General features: G+C 41.7%; 2 protein-coding genes across 4 annotated transcripts in view; one reads left to right on the top strand and one right to left on the bottom strand.

The window, feature by feature from the left end:
• The window catches only part of si:dkey-97m3.1 (fatty acyl-CoA reductase 1), a 61633-nt gene extending 46257 nt beyond the window's left edge, over positions 1 to 15376 (top strand). Inside the window, exons 4-12 of the mRNA XM_019278461.2 lie at positions 2102 to 2281; positions 4066 to 4243; positions 6820 to 6864; positions 6961 to 7079; positions 8876 to 8943; positions 11400 to 11571; positions 11663 to 11792; positions 12345 to 12472; positions 12655 to 15376. Of these exons, the coding sequence (XP_019134006.1) occupies positions 2102 to 2281; positions 4066 to 4243; positions 6820 to 6864; positions 6961 to 7079; positions 8876 to 8943; positions 11400 to 11571; positions 11663 to 11792; positions 12345 to 12472; positions 12655 to 12817 (1183 nt within the window). The 3' untranslated portion in view covers positions 12818 to 15376. The remainder of the gene's footprint in view (positions 1 to 2101; positions 2282 to 4065; positions 4244 to 6819; positions 6865 to 6960; positions 7080 to 8875; positions 8944 to 11399; positions 11572 to 11662; positions 11793 to 12344; positions 12473 to 12654) is intronic.
• An 892-nt stretch (positions 15377 to 16268) lies between these two features.
• Positions 16269 to 21461, bottom strand: part of LOC104925326 (endoplasmic reticulum-Golgi intermediate compartment protein 2) — a 9515-nt gene continuing 4322 nt past the window's right edge. For 2 of the 3 annotated variants that reach the window (XM_027272292.1, XM_019278446.2), the window contains exons 2-14: positions 21014 to 21150; positions 20824 to 20932; positions 20682 to 20728; positions 20492 to 20559; positions 20362 to 20402; positions 19904 to 20005; positions 19698 to 19793; positions 19286 to 19341; positions 18118 to 18216; positions 17822 to 17919; positions 17541 to 17703; positions 16842 to 16921; positions 16269 to 16703 (exon numbers count right to left, since the gene is read on the bottom strand). In XM_027272292.1, coding sequence (XP_027128093.1) covers positions 16623 to 16703; positions 16842 to 16921; positions 17541 to 17703; positions 17822 to 17919; positions 18118 to 18216; positions 19286 to 19341; positions 19698 to 19793; positions 19904 to 20005; positions 20362 to 20402; positions 20492 to 20559; positions 20682 to 20728; positions 20824 to 20932; positions 21014 to 21119 — 1146 coding nt within the window. In that variant the 5' untranslated portion in view covers positions 21120 to 21150 and the 3' untranslated portion in view covers positions 16269 to 16622. Of the gene's footprint in view, positions 16742 to 16841; positions 16922 to 17540; positions 17704 to 17821; positions 17920 to 18117; positions 18217 to 19285; positions 19342 to 19697; positions 19794 to 19903; positions 20006 to 20361; positions 20403 to 20491; positions 20560 to 20681; positions 20729 to 20823; positions 20933 to 21013; positions 21151 to 21461 lie in introns of all 3 variants that reach the window. The other variant, XM_027272294.1, reaches the window with a different exon arrangement.

Below are 21461 nucleotides of genomic sequence, written 5' to 3'. Positions count from 1 at the left end.
CCTATCTCGCAGTTGCTGTTTTAAAATGACCCTCAGTTTTTTCTTGCTGTCGCCTCGGGCACGGTGGACACAGTGGAGGCAGAGAAAAGTCGGATGTGTTGGTTTCAAGCTGCACGATTCAGAATCTCGATGCACAGCAGGACTAGAGCTGATAAATGTGCTTCCACCTCAGGGGGTTTCTTTATTTTGACAAGAGCGAAAACCGTTAATCAGTCCAACAACAGGATGTAGAGTCACTGTATTGTTACTCTCAATATTCAAGGTGGAAACTTTACACAGGAATTAAGGCCTCTGCTTGAAAATGACGTACCCAAACTGAGTATAACTCTGCAAGTACAAGATCTATTTGAATCATTTTGGTGTCATAATAAAATCTTTGGCTGCTGGTTTGCTGATTTTTTTTCATAATAGAGCAACACTGTTGGTAACTGTTGGAATCGTCACAGTCTCAGCTTTCTATTGACACGCCGTTTGTCTGTGTAGCATGAAGTGTCCGAGCACTAGCAATGGAAATGTGGTGAGTGGGTTGACTTTATGATGCTATAGATTTGCTCATTAATTTGCTTTGTTTTTAAGTTGTGTTCGGTGTGTGTAAATTTGATTTTATATGTGCTCGTAGCAGAGTTTCTCCTGTTTAATTCAATGTGCGATATGACTGTATTGTTACGTGATTAGTACAGTGTTTCATGCTTTTTTTTGTGTGTGTGTTGCGGAGCGACCCCAGGGTGGGCCCAATTGAAGCTTTAAGAGTTTGACTGGATCGGAAAAATAACGGGAATGAAACACAAATGTATTTATTTGTTCAAGCTGTATTTATCATATCATATAAGCAGTCGGATGATCTACTGAATTTAATGAGATGCTGGCGAATTATCTGCACATGTGATGGAATATCCAAAAATTCCTGAGCTTAGCTTTCCCTTTCTGGAGAGTTTCCCAGAAATTGGATAAATGGATGTTTATTCATGATGAACATCGTAGATAATCGTATCTCTGCCTCCGCTACTGTACATGACTCAGCATGAATTCTGATAATGGTTTAAACCTTTAGGATCACCTCATACAAGCATTCCCAGCCGGCGTACATATCATAATACGCAAACCATTTCTTGTCTCTGTTGTGCAACGTGTTCGGGTAATACCGTCCATGATTATAGTCAAATTTGGATGAATAGTTCCTGAATTATCGAGCAGAATTTCTGAACATTAGCTGGTTGCAGCTTCTCAAACGTGAGGATTTGCTGCTTTTGAATAAATCTCGCCCCTTTTTAGACTGTCGCAGGCGTCTGTTGGGCTCTCGGGGAATCTGTGATGCTGCTTTTTTCACAATTTTCTGACATTTCTAGACAAAGCGACGATTGTTAATTGAAAAAACTAAACCTACAAATGATCAGAATTAGTAGCTGCAGCTCTGTTTCTGATTCCTCTGGATTGCACGCTCATTAAACATCTTTGATTTGTTTCTGTCCGCCTCCTCTCCTCTGTCTTACTGATTGCGATTTAAGGAGAAATCAGGAGCGCTCGGTTTGATGCAGAGGATCTCCCTGCGAACGCAAGGAAGGAAGAATTCTGGAGGAGCAACAGATTTCTCTTTGAGGTGTGAATTGAAATCTGGTTAATTGTGCAGCCGTACTGGCACGCGCACTCTACACCGACCCACACGAGCTGAAGTGCTCGTGGCTGGATGAGTGGAAGTATGAGCTGAAAATGTTGCTCGGTGGAAATAATGATGAGACTAACACATTTATAAGAAGAGCAGATGTTTGCTTCCCCCCCCTCCCCTCACCTCTTTCTCTCTCATTCTGTCTCGTCCTCACTCCCTCTTTGGTTTCATGTCTCACCATCCTGCCGCGTCGCTCGGCTCCGGCTTATAATCATGTTTCATACTAGTCTGCAAATTCTCATTTGAATGGAGCACTCAGGATCTGGCATGCAAATGCTCAAACAGAGATATTAACAGGCTGCCAAATGCGCACACACACACACACACACACACACACACACACACATTTAATCTCAATCAAACAAACTGTTCACTCCCACACACACACACACATACACACACACTGTTTGACAGTACATCTCCTCTTGTCTCCGACAGACACGCCCTGCAGCTGAACGTGATAGCCACGCAGCAGCTCCTCAGCCTGGCCAAGCAGATGCATCACCTCGAGGCCTTCATTCACATCTCCACCGCCTATGCAAACTGCAACCGCAAGTACATCGACGAGGTCATCTACCCGCCCCCCGTCGAGCCCAAGAAGCTCATCGACTCTCTTGAGTGAGTGGATTAAAGTTTTTTTTGTGTGTGTTTGTGCCTTTAGGACCTGAAATCAATTCTTGTTCAGGTTGATTCACGTGAAATATGAATACAAACATAATAATACACATATAGTGTGTGATATATTGAACATATAATCATATACTAAAGGGGAAACATCTGTATTTTTCAACCTGGACCGTATTTTCCCATAATTCTTGTGTCTAAGTGACTAATGAGGGGGACAGATTCTTGAAACTGGTCCAGTATTGAGCGAGAACACTGCAGCCGTTTGCACACACCAATGTACGTCCACTAAAAGTGCTTGTTTCTGCCATGGACAGATTGTTATTATAGGAGTCTGACAGCATTATGGAAAGGAGCAGTTATGACTCTCTGTTCAAAGCCACCAGACACCATTGACAAAAACAGTCATTTTACTGTGCAGAGCCTCGGGGGATGCTGGTCTACCACTGCTTCGTTTGTTTGTGTAACTTTTGGTTTAACTTGTTAGTTCGGGAGCAGCAGTCTCTCTCGATACTGGATGAAAAATTAAAAAAAATATGTTGTTACAGTTCAAATCTGATTTGTCTGAACAGCAAAATCAGATTCAAGCCACATTCGGAGGTGGTTTGTAATGCATTTCCAATCAGATTTCTACAGATACATCTCAGCCCGGACACTCTGGACACTCATATTGGATTTCAAAGTGTCTTTTCAGTCACTTAAACCAACCCCCACACACAACAACAAGATCAGATCCAGAGTGGCTGAGCAGAACTAGAAGAGCAGTATGGAGGACATCACAGAGAACAATTAAATTGTCTACTGACACTCCAGACGAAGCTGCTTCCATGTTTGAAAACCAACGTACCATATAGGTTGGTGGAGACACACAAATCTGATCTGATCACTTACAAATTACAGAGTGGAGGGTCGGTCTTAAAGATCTGATTTGAGAAACAAATCTGATTTGCCTGCAGTCTGAACAAAGACACAAAAACATGAGAAATAAGCTTTCCTTTAAGAGTTCATAAGAGGGGTTGTTGGGTTATGTCCACTTTTTTGGTTTTTGTTTTGTTGGGGACTATTTTCAGCGGCGGATTAATCCACATTTGTTGCTCCAGTGAGTATTCGGGGGGGCAAAAGGACGATGTTTGTAGGATTGACTCAAAACAAGGAACATGTCACCCAGTGCTACAGTGTGGCATATTACACCTCAAAAGTAACTACCTGTAAAATGATTGTAGTGGAGAAAAAATATAATGCAGGGGGAAATATTTTGTCCCAATACTGATAGTGAAACAGTATTTTTTTTCTCTAAGCAAAGCACTTTTTCATTTGATAGAAGATGCCAAAGTTCACATCAGTATTTAATGAGCAGCCGTAAAGTCAAAAATCAGTGACGTTTCTGGATTTCTTAATCTCATCACACTTTGATTAAGTCACTTTTCAGAACTCTGTATTGAGTTAGATCTCCGGTTCCAAATCGCTGCCCGCATCTTTTGATTTGCTCACCGCTTCAAACATAATGAACAGAAATAATGAAGTGAAATTAGACGGCGATCCAGTCTCTTTTACGAGGCTAAAACCAGTCCTGAAGTTCTCCGGGAATAATGAAGCATGAATGAGCTGCAAAAATTTAAATTATTGCCTCGACATGTAGCACAGAGAGAAAGTCAGATGTCCTGGTGTGTGTGGAATAACAGAAATGCAGGTTTAATTAAAAAGGCAGAGATGTAAGACGTCTGTCACCACAGCATGTTGTGTTCTCCTGCCTGAGCCCTTTTCGTTTCTGTCTTCAGGTGGATGGACGACGGTATCGTGCGCGACATCACGCCGCGGCTCATCGGCGACAGGCCCAACACGTACACCTACACCAAAGCCCTGGCCGAGTTCGTGGTGCAGCAGGAGCAGGACAAGCTCAACATCGGCATCATCAGACCCTCCATAGTGGGAGCCAGCTGGCAGGAGCCTTTCCCCGTGAGTTAAACCACCTCGTTGTCTGTACTGTGGTTCATGATGATGATTCCCTGATGTCGTCAGGGTTGTGAAACCCAACACTGCTGCTTGTGGCTCATCTTTATCAACAAGTTTGACTGACTCAGGTCAGGTCGTCTTGATCCCGTGCTCCTTATGAAACAGTAAAACGAATGGAAATACGATATCGATTGATGTAATCCAGCACAGGTCAGCGCCGCTCCCTTGTGGGTTTTATCTTAAGTGGCGTAGGATTAAAGCAAATTGGTTAATATATCAGCGCGAGTCAGTGATTCAACCGAGTCGTCAAACAGCTGCTGGGTGACGAGGGAAGAAATGAAACACAGAGCAGAGATGACAAACAAAATGAAGGTCACAGATTGAAGAGTGCAGATATGTTTGAGAGTTCAGCAGAGGATTTAAACTTTCTATGATTTAAGCTGCTTCCGGGCAAGCTGCTGGTGCTGCAGGCGTCCTGACATCTTCACTTTTTAAAACTGTGAGGAGCTACAGAAGATCGTAACAGCTTCCTTCTCTCTTTTACTGCCTTATACTTATTAATGATGTCATTATCTGTGATATCCATCATGAACAGATGTCCATAAATCCAGTTTTAACTCTTTTAAGCCCACACCGTAACTCGTTGAATCGTTACTTTTCATGTTTACGTCCCCCAAAGCGGTACGGATTTGAAGTTCCAGTTGGCCCAGTGTTACGTCCCCAGTGTAAGGTGTTGGGAGTGTAACATAAATACATTTTATATTATGGCATAAAGTCAGAGTCCACACGCTCATTAACAGCTCAAAAGCAAGTGGTTTATCACTGCTGCAAGAAGACAAAACAACCATACACACAGCTGAGAAAAGAAGCTTCTCTTTGGAGAGAACTCAGGCCGACACAATAAACAAAAGAAACTAGCTTTTTAGGGGAAGATACCTAAACCCTGTTCCAAAAGAAACAACAAAAAGACACTAAATAAACCTAAAACTTCTCAACTAAAAACTCGATAAATGAATCACAAGAAAAGGCAGTTCACTCCTACTGCTTCAAAACCGACAGCGACTATTTATAAGTGTGTTAAAAAGTGACAATATACAGGAATATAAGGGAAATCATTCACACATGAGGAGGAGGAGGAGTATTCAACTCCCAGGTGAGCAGGATCTTATATAGGTGCACGCCGGATTCCCATCAGCTGGAGCTCTGCACCGATACCAAAGAGGTCACACTCTTTGATTAGTTGATCAACTGATAGTCACTAAAGAGGAAATTAAGCGATTTCCTATCATCATCATTACTATATCATCATAATAATTAATATTCAAGTCGGTTATCGTGCAAAAATACCAAACATTTGTTATTTCCAGCTTCTTCAAAGTGAGTTTTAGCTCAGAGCCCTTTGTGACTTTGACAAATCTTAACTCCACGTACTACCAGAAACAGCTGAGAAGGATGATGGTGGTGAAAGCTATTATTTATTTCTTGTTTCCAGTGTAGGGAATAAAGTTCAGATGTCCAAACCTCCAAAATATCCAGATTACAGAGATAAAAAATGGAGACCAGCAGAAAATGATCAAGTTTAAGAAGCTAAAAAAATGACTTAAACAATTATCCATTAAACAAAAAGACATTTGAAGACGTCTTTTTTTATTCTTCTTATGCTTGCAGCCTTACTTCTCGCCCTGTTGACTGTGTGAAAGGAGTTTTTTGGGATCGTGGTAGCTGATTCGACCTTCAAGGTCGTCCTATCAGATCAGAGCTTACCTTCATTCAGAACATTCCTGTGAAGTAATCAAAGGTATTCGGGGAGATTAGGAAACTATTCCGTGTTGATAAAATACAGGAAAAAAAGAAAAAAACCCACAGGGAAGTCCTCGTTTATCAGGCGTTGGGAAATGCAGGCCTTGTTGCGTGCACACTGGGACTCTGACGGCAGCTCCTGGCTCCGCGCTCGGCCTGGCAGCGACTTCTTCAAAGGGGCCTCACTTGCGCTTGGCCGTGCAATCGCCTTGGCAGCTCGTGCCGGTAGGCGCTGTGCTGCGAGGCGAGGCGAGGTGGGGGAAGGGAGAGTAGGACTGCCTATTTATGTTTGTGTTTACAACCAAAATGAGCATGCAGATCTGTCAGTTTGTGATTCTTACATCTTCATTTATGACGCACGTGATAAAATTCAAACATCTGTGTCACTTCAGCCTGGCGTGAAGCCAGCCAACAGATTGTGGTGCTAAAAACGCAGCTGCCCTCAGCGGCCTGATCGTCTTTATCTGCAGCAGCAGAACATATTATTAGACTCAGGACAAGACCACATAATGGGTCTCCAGTCCGACACGTTGGAAGCTGCAGCAGTCTATAACCAGTGGTTTCATCCATTTTTAATGCACTCTAATTGAAGTCGACAATCACTGCTACCCCAGCCTCCTCTGTTCTCCCACCGCAGGAAGTAACATGACTCTGAACAGCTGATTCAGCACACGTACAACCACATACAGCACATGTTGCTGTTTGGATCTATACCTTTAATGTCGTACATGTCTTACAAAAGCCCGGGATTTACACCTTCTCTGTTCTTAACACCTCAGGGTTGGATCGACAACTTCAACGGGCCGAGCGGAGTCTTTATAGCTGTAAGTTAAAAAAGTGCCTGATGTCAAATCTCCGAGCTTTTTCAAGCGCACAGTCTTTTAAGACGATGTTGACGATGTTCTTCTTGTGTTGTTCAGGCTGGGAAGGGGATCCTGCGCACCATGAGAGCCAACAACGATGCGGTGGCTGATCTGATCCCAGTGGACGTGGTCATCAACCTCACCCTGGCTGCTGGCTGGTACACCGCCGTACACAGGTTAGTGCCAGACCGAGATGTTTGGGTGTTAAAGGAGAGGTTCTCTATTCATAAACTTTTTTAGTATAAAGTCCCTTCTTTATCATTTAGTGTTTGCTTGTTGGGCTACAGAAGAAAAAGAGCGAATTTTATACTTAAAAAAAAAACTGTAAATTTGGAAGGTATCCACTTGAACTGGAGGAACGATTACAGCAAGAAAAAACAGTTTCAAAGTTCATTCAGACTTTGTAAATCTGTCCTTTTTAAATAATCGTTTTAAAGTGTCTGTCAAGGTTGCTGTAGATTATTGTAAGTTGTGCTGGCCAACAAACGACTTTTCAAATGCTTTCACTGTCGCAGACAAATATCAATTTCCAGTATAAAATTCTGAAAGTTTTGCTCGAGTTGCCGCACACTCTCCTCGATCGTATGTGAAAGTTTTGCTCGAGTTGCCGCACACTCTCCTCGATCGTATGGTGTAAGGTGGTCATAAAACTCAGTCTGAGCTGTCTTAAGTCTGTCTAAAGTCTATTATCAGAGCTTTTTAGTCTTGGCTCGTGCAAATAGTGACGTTCAATCACGTGAACGTGTCAAACATCATCAGGAACGACTGGCTACACAGTAGTAAACATGGAGGGGACTCCAGTGAGGCGCAAGAACGTGGAGTCTTGGGCTTTAGAGGAGGAGGAGAAACTGGTGGAGTTGTGGAGTGAGCGAGAGCTCCTCTTTGTACCACGATGGAGTAGAGGAAAAAGTGGACAGAAATCACTGCAGCCCTCAAAATGCACACACGACCACAGCTGTGGCCAAAAGCTGCTTTTGTTTCTGCTCAATTGTTAAACAGTTTTTCTTCAGGTGCAGGATGAAAAATCTCAGAAGGAATCTAGTTGTAGTAAACCTAGTTTTCTAGTGTTTGGCAGGCATTAATCTCTTTATGCATGTACTTATTTATATAATCAATCAGGCTCCTTCAGCCTGTCTTAACAGACCTAAAACTGTTGTTTCACAAAGAAATAGATTCATATACAAATATCTTTATGAGACCAAAGTAAAAGATAAATGGATCAAGATATTAGTTTTCCTGCGCGAAGAATGGAAAATGTCTTGATCCTGTTTTTAAAGGACAGAAACTTGATGTCGCCGCCCTCTAATATGTCTGAGGTGATTAAAGATGTTTAAAAAAACTCAAACAAAAGCCGTGCAAACTGTGCAAAATCTCACACTAGCTCTCTGCGTTCTCTTTAGTTTACTTCAGCAAAGCTGAACAGCCAGTCGTAGCAGATATTTACAGATTTTTAGGGGGATAAAATATGTCTTTGTTTATTGAACCTTGGAAGAGAAAACCTATTATGGCAGCAAAGCAGCCGTCAAAGATGCTGAACAAGATTTTTTGGAGGTTGTTTTTTTTTCATTGAAGCCAGACAGATGTGAAGGAGGGAAAAACAAGTTCCGCTCTTCTGAAATCATGACAAAAGTTTTCCTTGGAAACGTCTTACTCACTACTGAAACCATAAAATGAGTCACGCATTTCAAACTGGAGAGAATATGGAGGACAAAGTTGAGCCAACCACTCCCATGTAACATATTTCATAAAGCATTGCATTACCGCGTTGAAAAATGTGAAATTTAAGGAGGTTACACGTCAGTTTCTCAGCTTTTGAAGGTCTGCATGTCTTATCTCAAAGTAATATACACTACTGAATCACCTGTCAGCCTCTTAAAGCTTCATACTTTACGTAGAAAACCCCGTAGAAATGCAGTTTTACTGAGTAATTTTATTGACATTGTTATGACCTTCCTCTCCCTCCACCCCGCAGACCTAAATCAGCTCTGGTGTACAACTGCACGACCGGCGGCATCAACCCGTTCCACTGGGGAGAGATTGGTAGGTACATTGTTTGTCGTCTTGCTTAAAGGTAATAGAAACCTGTCACCGCAGGCGGATATTTATAGAGGCGGGGTTTTTTTTTTCTTTGCCTGCTGGCATCCCGCAATATTGTTGTCCTCCCAGTTCATCATCACAAATCAATACTCCAGTGTTGTGACATAATGTCCCCGTGATGTTGTTAAGTTGTGTTGTTTGTGGTCGTGGGATCTGGTGGAGAGCGTGTGCCACCTGCTGGGGAGAGACTGCTTCAACACTCGGAGGGTGTTGGTGGGAGACACTTTATATTTATTTGTACTACATTTTTACTGCAGTACATTAACTTCACAGCTGCAGTTGCTCATACAAAGTTATCAGCTTGTAAAATATGATCAAATTTATAGATCCAGATATATAAAAATACTTAAAACTGGCTGCACAGAGACAAAATATACCATTGTGTATTCGCTCCTTTTGTTACCAGATTTATTTTTTATTTATGGTCTCTTTGAGATTTAAAAAAACTTCTTTTTCAAGAGACTTCTGGCCAAGACAGGCAGCAGAATAAACTAAGAACAGTCAAATTAAAAACCGATACAAGACACGCAGACAATATTACAACACGCAGAAATCTAGAAAAAGAATAAAAGTGCAATACAAGCCATGAATTCAACAACATCAGTTTAAAACGACACCCCGGTGATTCGGTCTCTACGTCGTTCAATATGGATTTAAAAGCATTTTGGTTTGTCTGAGGGTGCAGAGTATGCAAACGCACTCTTCCCAAGATCCATACGAGCATTCATACCACAGTAATATCAATGCATTAATATAGATATAATAATATAACTTTATGTGCAGCCATTCCCCTACTAAGTACTTTAACTTTGAGCACATTTTACTGATCAAACTGTTTTCACTACAGTAAATGGTTTATGAATTATTCCCTCTGTTCTCTGGGAACATATACACTCTAATGTGATCCACAACATCTCTATTACTATTATTATTTTCCTGCATTTTATGCAGATCTGTGGTGCGTTTCGGTGCAGTTGATATGAGTCTGTGCTCGCAGTCTGTTTGGTTTGTGATAACTCTTCTTATTTCGCGATAGCAGTGACGATATTGCACATGAAGGGTGAAAGCTCTCATTGTTTGCGTCCCAGCGGTCATCCGATACAGTGGGATTAGAGTGGCTGTGGCTGGACCCTCTCTTTCGTTTCCTCTCAGATTAGCAAACATGCTCCCTTCACCGTGGGAATTGCTACCAGATGGCTCGTAGCGGCGGGATTAGGTCTCATCTCTGTTATGAAAGAAGACCCGTGTGCTCTAATCTCACCGGGCCCCGAATGAGAAGTAGGAATGAAGCTAATCTATAAAAAAAAAAACACGAGGATTAGAAGAGACCAAAAAAAAAAAAAACAATAGATGATGTGACATTCAGAAGAGGAGAGAGGATCCAGCTGCTTGTCTCGAGACCTCGGAGGGCGGCTCAAGGTTAGCGGCGATAACTCCCAACCAGGCTGCAAGGGGGGGGGGGGGGGGGCAAGGCCACAGCTGGCTGTCACCTCAAATCTGGTCATCTCTGCCCCTGCAACCACCACTGCATATCTGTTGCCATGGAAACACGCGGTGCAAGGCCTAGTTTTGCGTGCTCTGTGTGTGTGATGTAATGTCTGTGGTCACATGGCTGCGCTCTGGGTGTGTGGATGGCTGCTGCTGGATTCTGGGAGGAGGAGGAGGAGGAGGCCGGCTGTGCTGCCCAGCGGGGGGAAGTCATTGTGTGGCTGCTTTTTTTTTTTCTTTTTTCTCCCCTGATATCTTCCCCGAGAATCAGAGCTGGCTGAAAATCATGTTCTGAATAAGGCCGGCCGTGGTTCCTAGAAGTCATGATCCTCGTATAGAATCTGTGTTGTTTACCCATTTCATTGTTTCCGGTCAGTGGGTGTTGATAACCTGAGATATCTGAAATTGTTGCCCCACTTTTCCACTGACCTTTTAGAGCAAGGCTAGCCCTAGTTTATGCCTCATATATTACCGCTACATTCAGGTCACAGAGCTAAGCTTCTGTGGTTATTTAACAACACTTACAGGTCCTTCCAAAAGATATTCAAGCCACCGCACGATTTAAAAAAAGATGTTTAACATGTTCTGTTTTTAACTTGAATCTATTTTCACAATCCAAATAAAAATGGCACACAGAAATTACCCAAAAACTCCCCGATCTCCCTCTAATTCGACCTATCATTGCCACTGACAGTATAAAGAATGGACAGTGCATGAGAGCCGCCACCCACAGGTTTCTGAAGCTCAAAATATGCAGCTACAGAGACTTTTTGTACCAGGCTGTAAACATGTTGATTTCTGCTGTGAACATGGGGACTTATGGAGACTGACTCACTTCTGGAGCCAGCCTCAAGTGGCTGATAAATGTTGTCTAAATAATTCTCTCCATTGTGCACCTTTTTGTTTTCCAGAGCACCATGTGATGTCTTCCTTCAAGAGGAACCCGCTGGAGCAGGCTTTCCGCAGGCCCAACGCCAACATCACCTCCAACTACCTGATCAACCAGTACTGGATCCTGGTCAGCCACAAGTTCCCTGCCCTCATCTATGACCTCTTCCTGCGACTCTCTGGACAAAAGCCGCAGTAAGACTCACAGTTGTTTGTCTCTCTTTACTTGAAATGTAAAGAGAAGTGTGTAATAACCTCCGCCCCCCCTCCTGTCTGTCCGCTGTAGGATGATGCGCATCTTCAACCGTCTGCACAAGGCCATCAGCCTGCTGGAGTATTTCAGCAGTCAGGACTGGGAGTGGAACTCTGAGAATCTGAGCATGCTGATGAGCCAGCTAACCCCAGAGGACAGGAAGGTAGGCCGACCCACGAAACATGCTGCCAGGCTGGGCCAGATATTTAACATTTTACAGCTCACTTACGAACCAGACTGTTGAATCCATTTGGCATAATTCTCATCTGAATGGTTGTTGTTACTTCTCCTTCATCTTCTTCTTCTTAGCGGTTACAGAAAATGGTTGGATGGATGGATGTACTGTACTTAAGTATTCCCATCTTATGTCACTCTACATTACATTTCAGAGGGAGATATTATGTATTTTTACTGCAGTACATTAACTTGCTTGCTACAGCTGTAGTTGCTCGTTACTTTGCAGTTTATCAGCTTGCTTATTGGCTCCACATGGACAAAATACCCCACTGTGTATTTGTTTTTTTTATGTTAATAGCACAGTCATATCAGTGCATTAATACAGATATAATAATTTAGCTTTATATGAGAGTGAAAATAGTTCCCTCTCTAGTATTCAGGAGTCTACTGCTCCATCTAGTGAGCGCGAGAGGTATGTCACATTCATTTTCAATTTAACAGGAGCTTTGCCTTCCTAATCGTCTTTTCGGTCTTGCAGACATTTAACTTTGATGTGCGCCAGCTGAACTGGCCCGAGTACATTGAGAACTACTGCATCGGCACCAAGAAGTACGTCCTGAATGAAGACATGTCCGACATTCCCGCTGCCAGGCAGCATCTGAGGAAGTAAGTGAACATAAATAGACCATCTGTCGGAGTTGTTAAGGCACCGCAGCAGGGGAAATTACAGCTTCAGTCAGTCAAAATTATGATTAAATTTACTCTGATAAGAAAAAGTGTATTCAGGATCTATCATTTAACTAAAAATGTCTTCCCTTATTTCCTGTCTCATTCCTCCTCTCTCCCAGACTGAGAAACATCCGCTACACCTTCAACACCGTGTTGGTCGTTTTCATCTGGAGGGTGTTTATCGCCCGCTCCCAGATGGCCAGAAACATCTGGTACTTTGTGGTCAGCCTCTGTTTCAAGTTCCTCTCCTACTTCCGCGCATCCAGCACCTTAACCAACTGAGTCTCCTTCACCACCTCAAGCCAGAGACAGCAGCGCTCACCTTTATAGCTGTCAGCGGGACGTAACATCTGAGACTCTGACCATCCACAAAGGACACTCTTAAATCCTCCTTTGAGTGTGGATTAGCAGGGGGCTCTCTACAGGTGGGGGCTGCGGTCGAGTGAAGCACTCAGAAGGGAAAAAAAAAAGAGGTCTACTAGCCATGAATTATTTGTTTAGTTTGGAAATCTCTCATCAGTACCTGCACTGTTCAGTCACCAGACCCCGTCCAAAAAGAAAGTGTTGTTCATTTTGTACCTACCGTTTTCTTCTCAAAATGGCCAATTATATATGCAACAATAAGCCTTTTTGTGTGACTTCCATTTTCTTTCCCACATCATTGTTTCCATCCTCTTAAATCTAGGTACATTGCCTTGCCTTGTGATAATTTCTTTTCATACTTGAAATGCGGCAGTGCTTCAGTGGAGGACAATTTCTATATAAGATTACTTTGGTTCTCTGTTTTTTACTGTGGGGATATCCAATTCCACTCTTTAATACGCAGGTGATTTGGATATCTGTATGTCTTGCATCACGTGTGTCTACTGCCTTTTTAAGATTACATCCACAAAACTAAACGGTGGTTCTGTCTCAAGACCCGATCCACAGATTATTGAGACCAGTATTAAAGCTAAATTATGACCACACTGTATCACAACATATACCAAAACATACAGATCTGCCATCATCCCTGCTGTTGAGGTTGACACTTATTTACTATCACAAATGATCATGTCAGTATGTCTTTGATCATAAACCTTGTTTGTTTGAATGCTCATCCACTTTTTGCCTGTTTGTACAGCAGTTTGTACTGAAACTAAGTTTACTACTTTTACATCTTTATACTTGCGTCAAAGGCTAGTCTGATATATGTGGTAGACCTTGGCAGTGTATTATATATAAATAAGAGTACATCAGAGTCAAGTTTATTTGTATAGCCCAGTATCACATATTGTACAATGTCTACCAACAGTTTCCAACCGTTTTCTATGTAGGCAAACTCAATAGGCATTTCAGATTTTGGATGGAAGGAGCCATAGGTGGAAAAATTACAAACTAACAAAGTTGGGATAGTTAGAAATACAACAATGGGATTCAATCCAATCAATCAAATTCAAAGATCCAACGCCCATGTGGTAAATCAAAGCGTCCAAGGAATGGGTCCAGTTAAATAGGTATATCGTGATCCATGTAGGTATGTGAGGTTGTAGGACCAAGTAAAGATGGAGGAGACTTTGCCCCAGTCTGTTTCTCTCATGTATTAGCGTTTAATTTCAGTCAAAGGGTAACCATCAATTTTTTGTAAAAATAATTACCCGGAAATGTCTGGAAAAACCCACAATGTGTGGTTCTGAAGGTATTTCTAGAAACCTCAGACGCTTGGACGAAGAAAGATTTCTTTTAGTTCTTGAGGCAGGCCTCTGGATACTGAAGAGGTCATGAGGTTTTTTAGCTTTGGCTGAATAAGATCACATATTTATGTTATGGGCAACCATAAAAATCGCAAAGCAGGGAGGCTACAAGAAAAGTGAGATGTTTTTTTCAGAAGGCTTTTAAGCATGAAGCCATCTTTACAACTGATTGAAATATAGAGTTGAATGTCATCTGCAAAAGAGCGAATATCCATGCAGCCGCTGCAAGTTATATTAAGAATAAAGTAAGTGGACTAAGTACAGAGCCCTGAGGGTCGCCATACCTAACGTGATGGAGAAATGGACTACTATTTTTAAGCAAGTCAAACTGTGACCTATATGTTAGTCTGGACCTAAATCACGAAAGTGCAACGTTATAAACACCCCCCTTGACATCCTTGACCCCAGTTTGGAAGATCTGTAAATAGTTGAACTACATATTATTCTTATAGACTACCAAAAAATTGTATTTGACTGTTGATTTTTGCTTGGTGAGCGTCTTCACAGGATTCCACCACAGAGCTTCCCACAGAGTCTACCAAAAGTGTTAAGTGTGACAGGCAAGTCTGATTTTTACTAAACAAACGAGGAAAAACTGTGTACAGTGTTGTATGTATTGCAAGGTTTGACTCTTGACAGAATACAAATACATTAACAGTCTTTATGGGAGAAAAGGGACAAAACTAAATAAATGTTTATGCAAAGCTCATGTCTGTGGTGTAGTCATGGTAACTGTCCTCTTACTTTCAGTGTGAACCAAAATGTCTGCAGTTGTATGTGGTTTGTATGACGAAGTGGTTTTCGTCAGAGTTGTTTTAACAGAGCTACAGGGCTTATTTAATGGTGTCTTGCTCTTCTGTGTGTCTGTGTGACTAAATCCAATCTCTGCTGGTACAGGAAATCCCAGCTCCTGTTACTGTACGTAACGAACAACAGCAACGCGTAACCGTAATTACTCCCATCTTATACTTTTTGGTGTCATTTGCTCAATGTTTGACCACCTGCATTCCCTGCTCTGACAACACTATTCAAGTCTGCTTGGCAAAACTGAAATAAACTAGAAAAGAAAAAGTGTGCTGCAGTCCATTAAACTTGCCTTCTACCTCCATACTATGTAGTTTCTTTTTTATTTTTTTTTATACAACAGTTAGTTCCAGACCAACTAATTTGATTGGACGAGTCATCCCACGAGTGCTGATATACTTTTCAGTACATGTATCACTCCGCAGGTGTTCTAACGACCATCGCATTAACCGGTCGACATCTGTCTTCGATTGTAACGTTGACGGTTGGAGCTGAACTCTGAACCGTTTCAAACATTTCAACCAAATCACAGCGGTGCCGATATTCAATATAACATCACTCCCTCTCTGTGATATTACTTTAATATTGACAAAAATATAGTTTAATATTGAGAGTTTTATGTCTTTTGCTTTCCAAAGTTAAAAAAAAAAACACCTCAGTGATATCATCTTTGTTATCTCAGCTCAGGTTCAAAAGTTAATGATTCATAGCAGAAAGCCTGTATTATACAGCCTTAAAGTCATGGATATTCATTATGTAGAGAGGCTCTAACAAAAGATGCTGTCTAGTCGTATCATGGGAATCGCAGGATCTCGGGTTTTATGGAGCTTAGGGGCTAAAAAAATCACAATATCTTGGTCTGCTTTGATTTATAACCTATTCTTTTTTAATACAAGTACAATTCTAAATCACAGGCGTACCCTTTAAGCCTTTATGCAGCTCTAATTTGAGTCCTTTTATTCTCTTGAGGTGTCTCCAGGCTTCAAATGACCTTATTTTCTTTCATTCCAGGCTTATTCACTCGCTGCACATATAATACCTGGTCCACCTCTCAAACACTGGATTTACCCACAAGAAAAAGACGACACGATTGTCTACCCACACCCAATGACGAATAAAATCTGAATTTTTAGGGATGTGTGAACACACATTTTATAATCTTCTGCTTGCTGCCAGTGCAATCATCCTCTTCAAACTCAAATAACATAACTTTATTAGACTCCATCCATGCTCTTGTGACTTTACTGAAGGATTAGACAGTTTCCACACGTTAACAATCGGTATTTTGTGATTTTTTTACAGCAAATGAAATGGATCATCACGTTTTTTATGTTAACAGCACAGTGTTTAATACACAGCTTTACGTTTTTCAGTAGAAAAACAGTTTTATGATGTGGTGATGTTGACAATTAAAAAAATAAATTGTACAACATTAAATAACAAAGGACATTCACACACACACACATACCCTCTGATGGTGAAGCTTTCTCTCCTATTAACTCATTTGATTTCAGGTCACCTGCTCACCATTAAACCACGCAGGAAAACATCTACTCCTGAGGGACGTTGTCCGCCAACAAAGGAGTCTGGTGATTGTTCAGATTGTTCATCTGGTTGTGTAGCTGCACATCCTGGTAGAACAGATTCGGCGCAGGATAGTCTGTTAGATCTGCTTCATGGTGAAGTTTACAGTGATTTAATAAAGACAAGAAAATATATTGCCCACAGTATCGGCGACGACTGGGGAAGAAGACATGGTGAAGACTCACCTCTCTGGAACGATAGACTCCAACTTTGAGGCGACAGCAGATAACGTCAAAACAGAAGCCTACAAGCCCGTGGAGCATGCCTTTTAAAGAGAAACACACAAATACATGAATAAATTCAGAGATAAATACATTTTATTTTGAAAAAAATCACAACTGACTGGCATCAAGGGAAGATGCATGTGTGGGATGTCGAGGCAAAGTTCGTAGCAGCTAAACTCCGAGGTTAATAACTCACAAGTGAGAGGGAGAACTAAATGCTAATGTTTTTTATACTGAACTCAACAGTTTAACACTCTAATTTCATATTTCAGTACTACATAGTTCACAGTTGTGGAGGGAGAGAGGTGTGGGGACGGCTCAGGAGAGCAGCGCCAGGTGAGGCGCACCTGGAAATAGATGCAAGCAGATGCGCAGGAGATGCCGGGTGGTCGAGAGCACACGGAGAACCATTATAGTCTGTAGGAAAATTGTGTCTCTGCATAAGTCGTCGGGCTGTTGTGTACTCTGTGCTGAGGACTCTGAGTCAACATCAGATTAAATTACTCCTACTACTACTTAAAATAAATCCTGCATGCAGTGTATTTACTTCCGGGAATCCAGGACTGTGAATTCTCTTTGTTGATCTTTCTACGTGACAGTGTTTATCTGTACTGCTCCTATTAAATAAACAGCTATGATTGCAGTTGAAACCAGACTTGCCCGTCGTGGAGAATATACCCCCGATGATGCCGCACAGTCGCACCAGGAACTGCCAGAACGGCATGTGCTGCTCGCTGACCGTCACCATCAGAGAGCTGGTGTCGTACTTCACAAAGATGCCGGAAACGCCGTGACTGCCCGCTGCGTGGTTTATCACCCTCTCCTTGAAAACAGACAGCGTTGAGGTTAGTGTCGTCCCAGGTTTCTCTTAAACTCTCTTCCTCCTCTGTCCATGCCTCCTCCTGCTTCTCATGGTTTGATATTATTGGGTTTTTACTCACCCGCTCGGTCACGGAGAACTGGTGTGTGTCTGCAGATATCTTGTACGTGTTCAGTCTGGTTGGAACCACTGTGATGAAGTACTGGAACATCTGGTTATCTGTAGTAAAACACACAGCGATGAATACTGTGTCAAAACACCAATATTTCAGGTTTATACATGAATTTTAAGAATGCAGCGAGGATGCAGGGTGAGTTTGGGTCAACTCACGATTCATTGAATCAACACGTCATTAATTCTGCACAAAACTCAGTTTGAGCGCTCTCTCCTATCTCGTGAAAAATAGCAGTAACTTGCTGTTATAGGTGATTTTCTCCGTGCCGTCCAGAGGATTGATGATGCCTGGTATCTCCTCTCCAAAAGATAAATGGTCTATTCGATGGGAGAAGTTGTACGCTGTAACACAAAGACGAGAGAAAGCTCAGGCGCAATCAAGACTGTGGTGAATCACTGAACAAGCTCTAAGTGAAAGTGGGAAAAATGTATCTTGTACTTGTAAGCCTGTGTATAGAGCTGTTAAAATGATTATTAATAACATCTGCAATACATTTTATAATATTATTGATGTAAAAAAAGAGGCACTCGTGTTCAGTAAATGAAATGCCTTTAGTACTAGCCTTGGCAGGAGAGCCAACATAATTTTGTTTGTGCCATGAGATTATAAAAAAGATTTACTGTTAGACAAACAAGCCCGGACACATTCCTTCCCACCACACATACTGTAGTGCATTAGCCTCGAGAGGATTAGGTTCTCCTTAAAGACCCTCCACAAAACCTTTCAAAGAACATATTGATACACTTAGTATCTATAGTGTCTTAGTATCTCTATCTAGTGGTCATCTTGCGATTCGATTACCGTAACGCCCTCCCAGCCTGCACAGTGAAACCCTTTCAGATGATCCAGAACAAGTTGACCAATAGATTTTATGTATTTTTCTGCTATCACAGTCAATTTGCACAACAAAAATTCCCAGGAATCTTGTAGTTGACACGTTCTTAATTATAATTTTAGAAAAATCCTTGGAGTAGTCATAAAGTTTTTTGGTTTTTTTATTCAGAAATAACTTATTTAATCTGAACTGTGTAGTGTCAGCACTTAAATCAACATTAATATCAATATCAGTGAACTGAAATTTGAATACAAGTGAACTAGAGTTGTGTCATCTATTGTAGAACGAATATTTGAGACATTTATTTGAGATAAATCATTAATACAGATAAGAAATAATAAGGGATCAAGAACGGGCCCCTGTGGGACGCCACTGAGTAGTTTGGCTTTGTCGGAATAGCAAGCATTAACAAGAACAAACTGTCTTCTGTTTGTTGTAAGGAAATAGTAGTAATAAAGTTTACTCCAGTCTACTGCAGTCTACTGTGTATGTTAAATTTCATGTCCAAAAACCAATAAAAATATTTGAGGGAAAAGAAATCACTTGTAAGCATAATTAGAAAAACAGTTACGTACTCTCATGGCTCACAAAAGCTGCAATGTGGGCATGACCCTGAGGATGGTGAATGGGCCTAAAAAACACACAAAACAACAATGCCATATAGTTATGTCATTTTTTGTGGAGGGGGCCTGGGTTGGTGCTCAGCTGCAGGAGAGCAGTGCCAGGTGAGGTGATGAACGCACCTGGAAACAGTTGTCTAATCACTGTCTCTTTTTACACAGTAACTGCTGAACCTGGGACACACATAGACACAAGTGGATGTGCAGGAGACTTCGGGAGGTCCAGCCAATGACGCTATCTCTCCATTCCAACCCAACCCAACCCAGGCCTCCTCCACACATTCAAATCCATGTTAAGGAGTTCACTGCAGTCTTTACACAGAGCTGAACGTCCTCTAGTCGTCCAGGTTGACATGTAGTTTCTTACTTTCCCACAGTGATGTGTAGGTTTCCTGCAACTTTGTTGACGTAGACGTGCCCATGTATCCTGCAAGCAGTGAGCGGCTCCATAGAGGAATCCTCCCTGCACACATAAACACAGTTATTGAGCACAGAATTTGACTCCTTAATAGTTTATCTAACAAGCTGGCTAATAAGTCTGTGCCGGAGTTTGTTTGCACGTATAAAACTGACCGTGGTGGCAGGGCAGTGGGGCCTCCTTTGAGGAGAGTTTTGTAAAGGACTTCCTGAAGAGCATGCTCCTCTCTCAGCCTGCTCTGTATGAGGATCAGCGTCCTGAGGGCAGAAAACAAGGACGACAACATGCAAAACATACCTGAGCACTTCAGAAACCACTTCAAAAACTCTTTTAAAGGACAAGGAATCTTGATGGACCGAATCCTGTTCCAGATTTTCTACATAGTTTTAATGTTTCAACTCTCCACAGTCACAAAAGCAGATGTTTTTCTTCTTTATTACCTATAATGACAATTAGAGTGTAAAATTAAACCAACTTAGTCATAAACAATGTATGAATGAAAGAAAAGCAAACATTTAGAGACCTTAAAATCTTAAATGCAAGACATAAAACAATGCACTTCAGTACAGGGAGCTTTGATAAGATAATTTTAGATGTTACAGTGAAAGCTTACCTTTGCCACAGTCTCTGTTGTGGGGTCAGTTCAAAAATAGCCTGAACAAACACACAAATAGAAAAGATGTAGAGAGACTATTTTAATGCCTCTTATTTTCTAAAAAGAGAGAGAGACGTGCTTCACTCACCGGCTCGTAAAGGAGGCCGTTAGATGTGATCATAGTCTCAGCCAGGTCGAGAATATCTGCTCCAACATCTGCAATCACAGATGTAAAACACATGCAATCGCCGCATTAACACATGACACATATTTACATCTGTAATGCACTTTAATGAGTAGAATATCTACACGAGTGACAGAAGAGGTGGGATACTCACGCTGACATTTCATAGCAACTGTGATGTCGATGTTTATTTTCAGTTTACTGTAAATGATCAAAGTTAATAATGAGTTTTAGGGTTATTTCCTAACATGCACTGTAAATATAAGCATCAATCTGTATGAAAATAAGAAGCTTACCTGGAAAAGTCCTTGTCAACTTCATATTCATACTTCATCCACGTGTCCCTATAAACAAAAAACTCCAGGACAGCCAGAAGTGCCATGGCACTAAAAGCTATCAGGGACACTGTGGATGAGACAGACAGGGTGGTTACTGTTCTATCAGACCGGGTATATCAGGTATATATAGGCCAGATGAATGACCCACCTGTCCCTCCGGAGGCTGAGGTCTCCACGTAACTCTCTGACACTTTAGGGAAGGCGTCCAGCTCCTTCACCAAGCTCAGGGCTTTCTTACGTGACAGGCGCCTCATCTTCAGGTTCAGGGCTGTTCTTCACCTCCTCCTGATAAAACACAGATCATCAGTTCATCAGTGTTACAATCAGGACCCCGGTCTACAACCGACAGCCTTATCATGGTTTTTATTAAGGATACAAATGTACATTGTATACTAAACAAATATTAAGAGGTAGAATCAAATCTTTGTGCAGATATCTTGAATATTGAATATAGACACCTTTTATTTATAGATTTCCTGATATTAAAAGACCAGTGTGTAGGATTTAGTGGCATCTAGCAACTACACTGTTGCTGATTGCAACCCTACTGCCTCACCCTCTTCTTTCTACGGTGGCCACGACACACACATGAAAAA

Source organism: Larimichthys crocea, chromosome XX (assembly GCF_000972845.2).
Source record: "Larimichthys crocea isolate SSNF chromosome XX, L_crocea_2.0, whole genome shotgun sequence".
NCBI lineage: Eukaryota > Metazoa > Chordata > Actinopteri > Sciaenidae > Larimichthys > Larimichthys crocea.
Note: the sequence above shows the minus strand (reverse complement) of the source record. Positions and strands in the feature narration are given on the sequence as shown.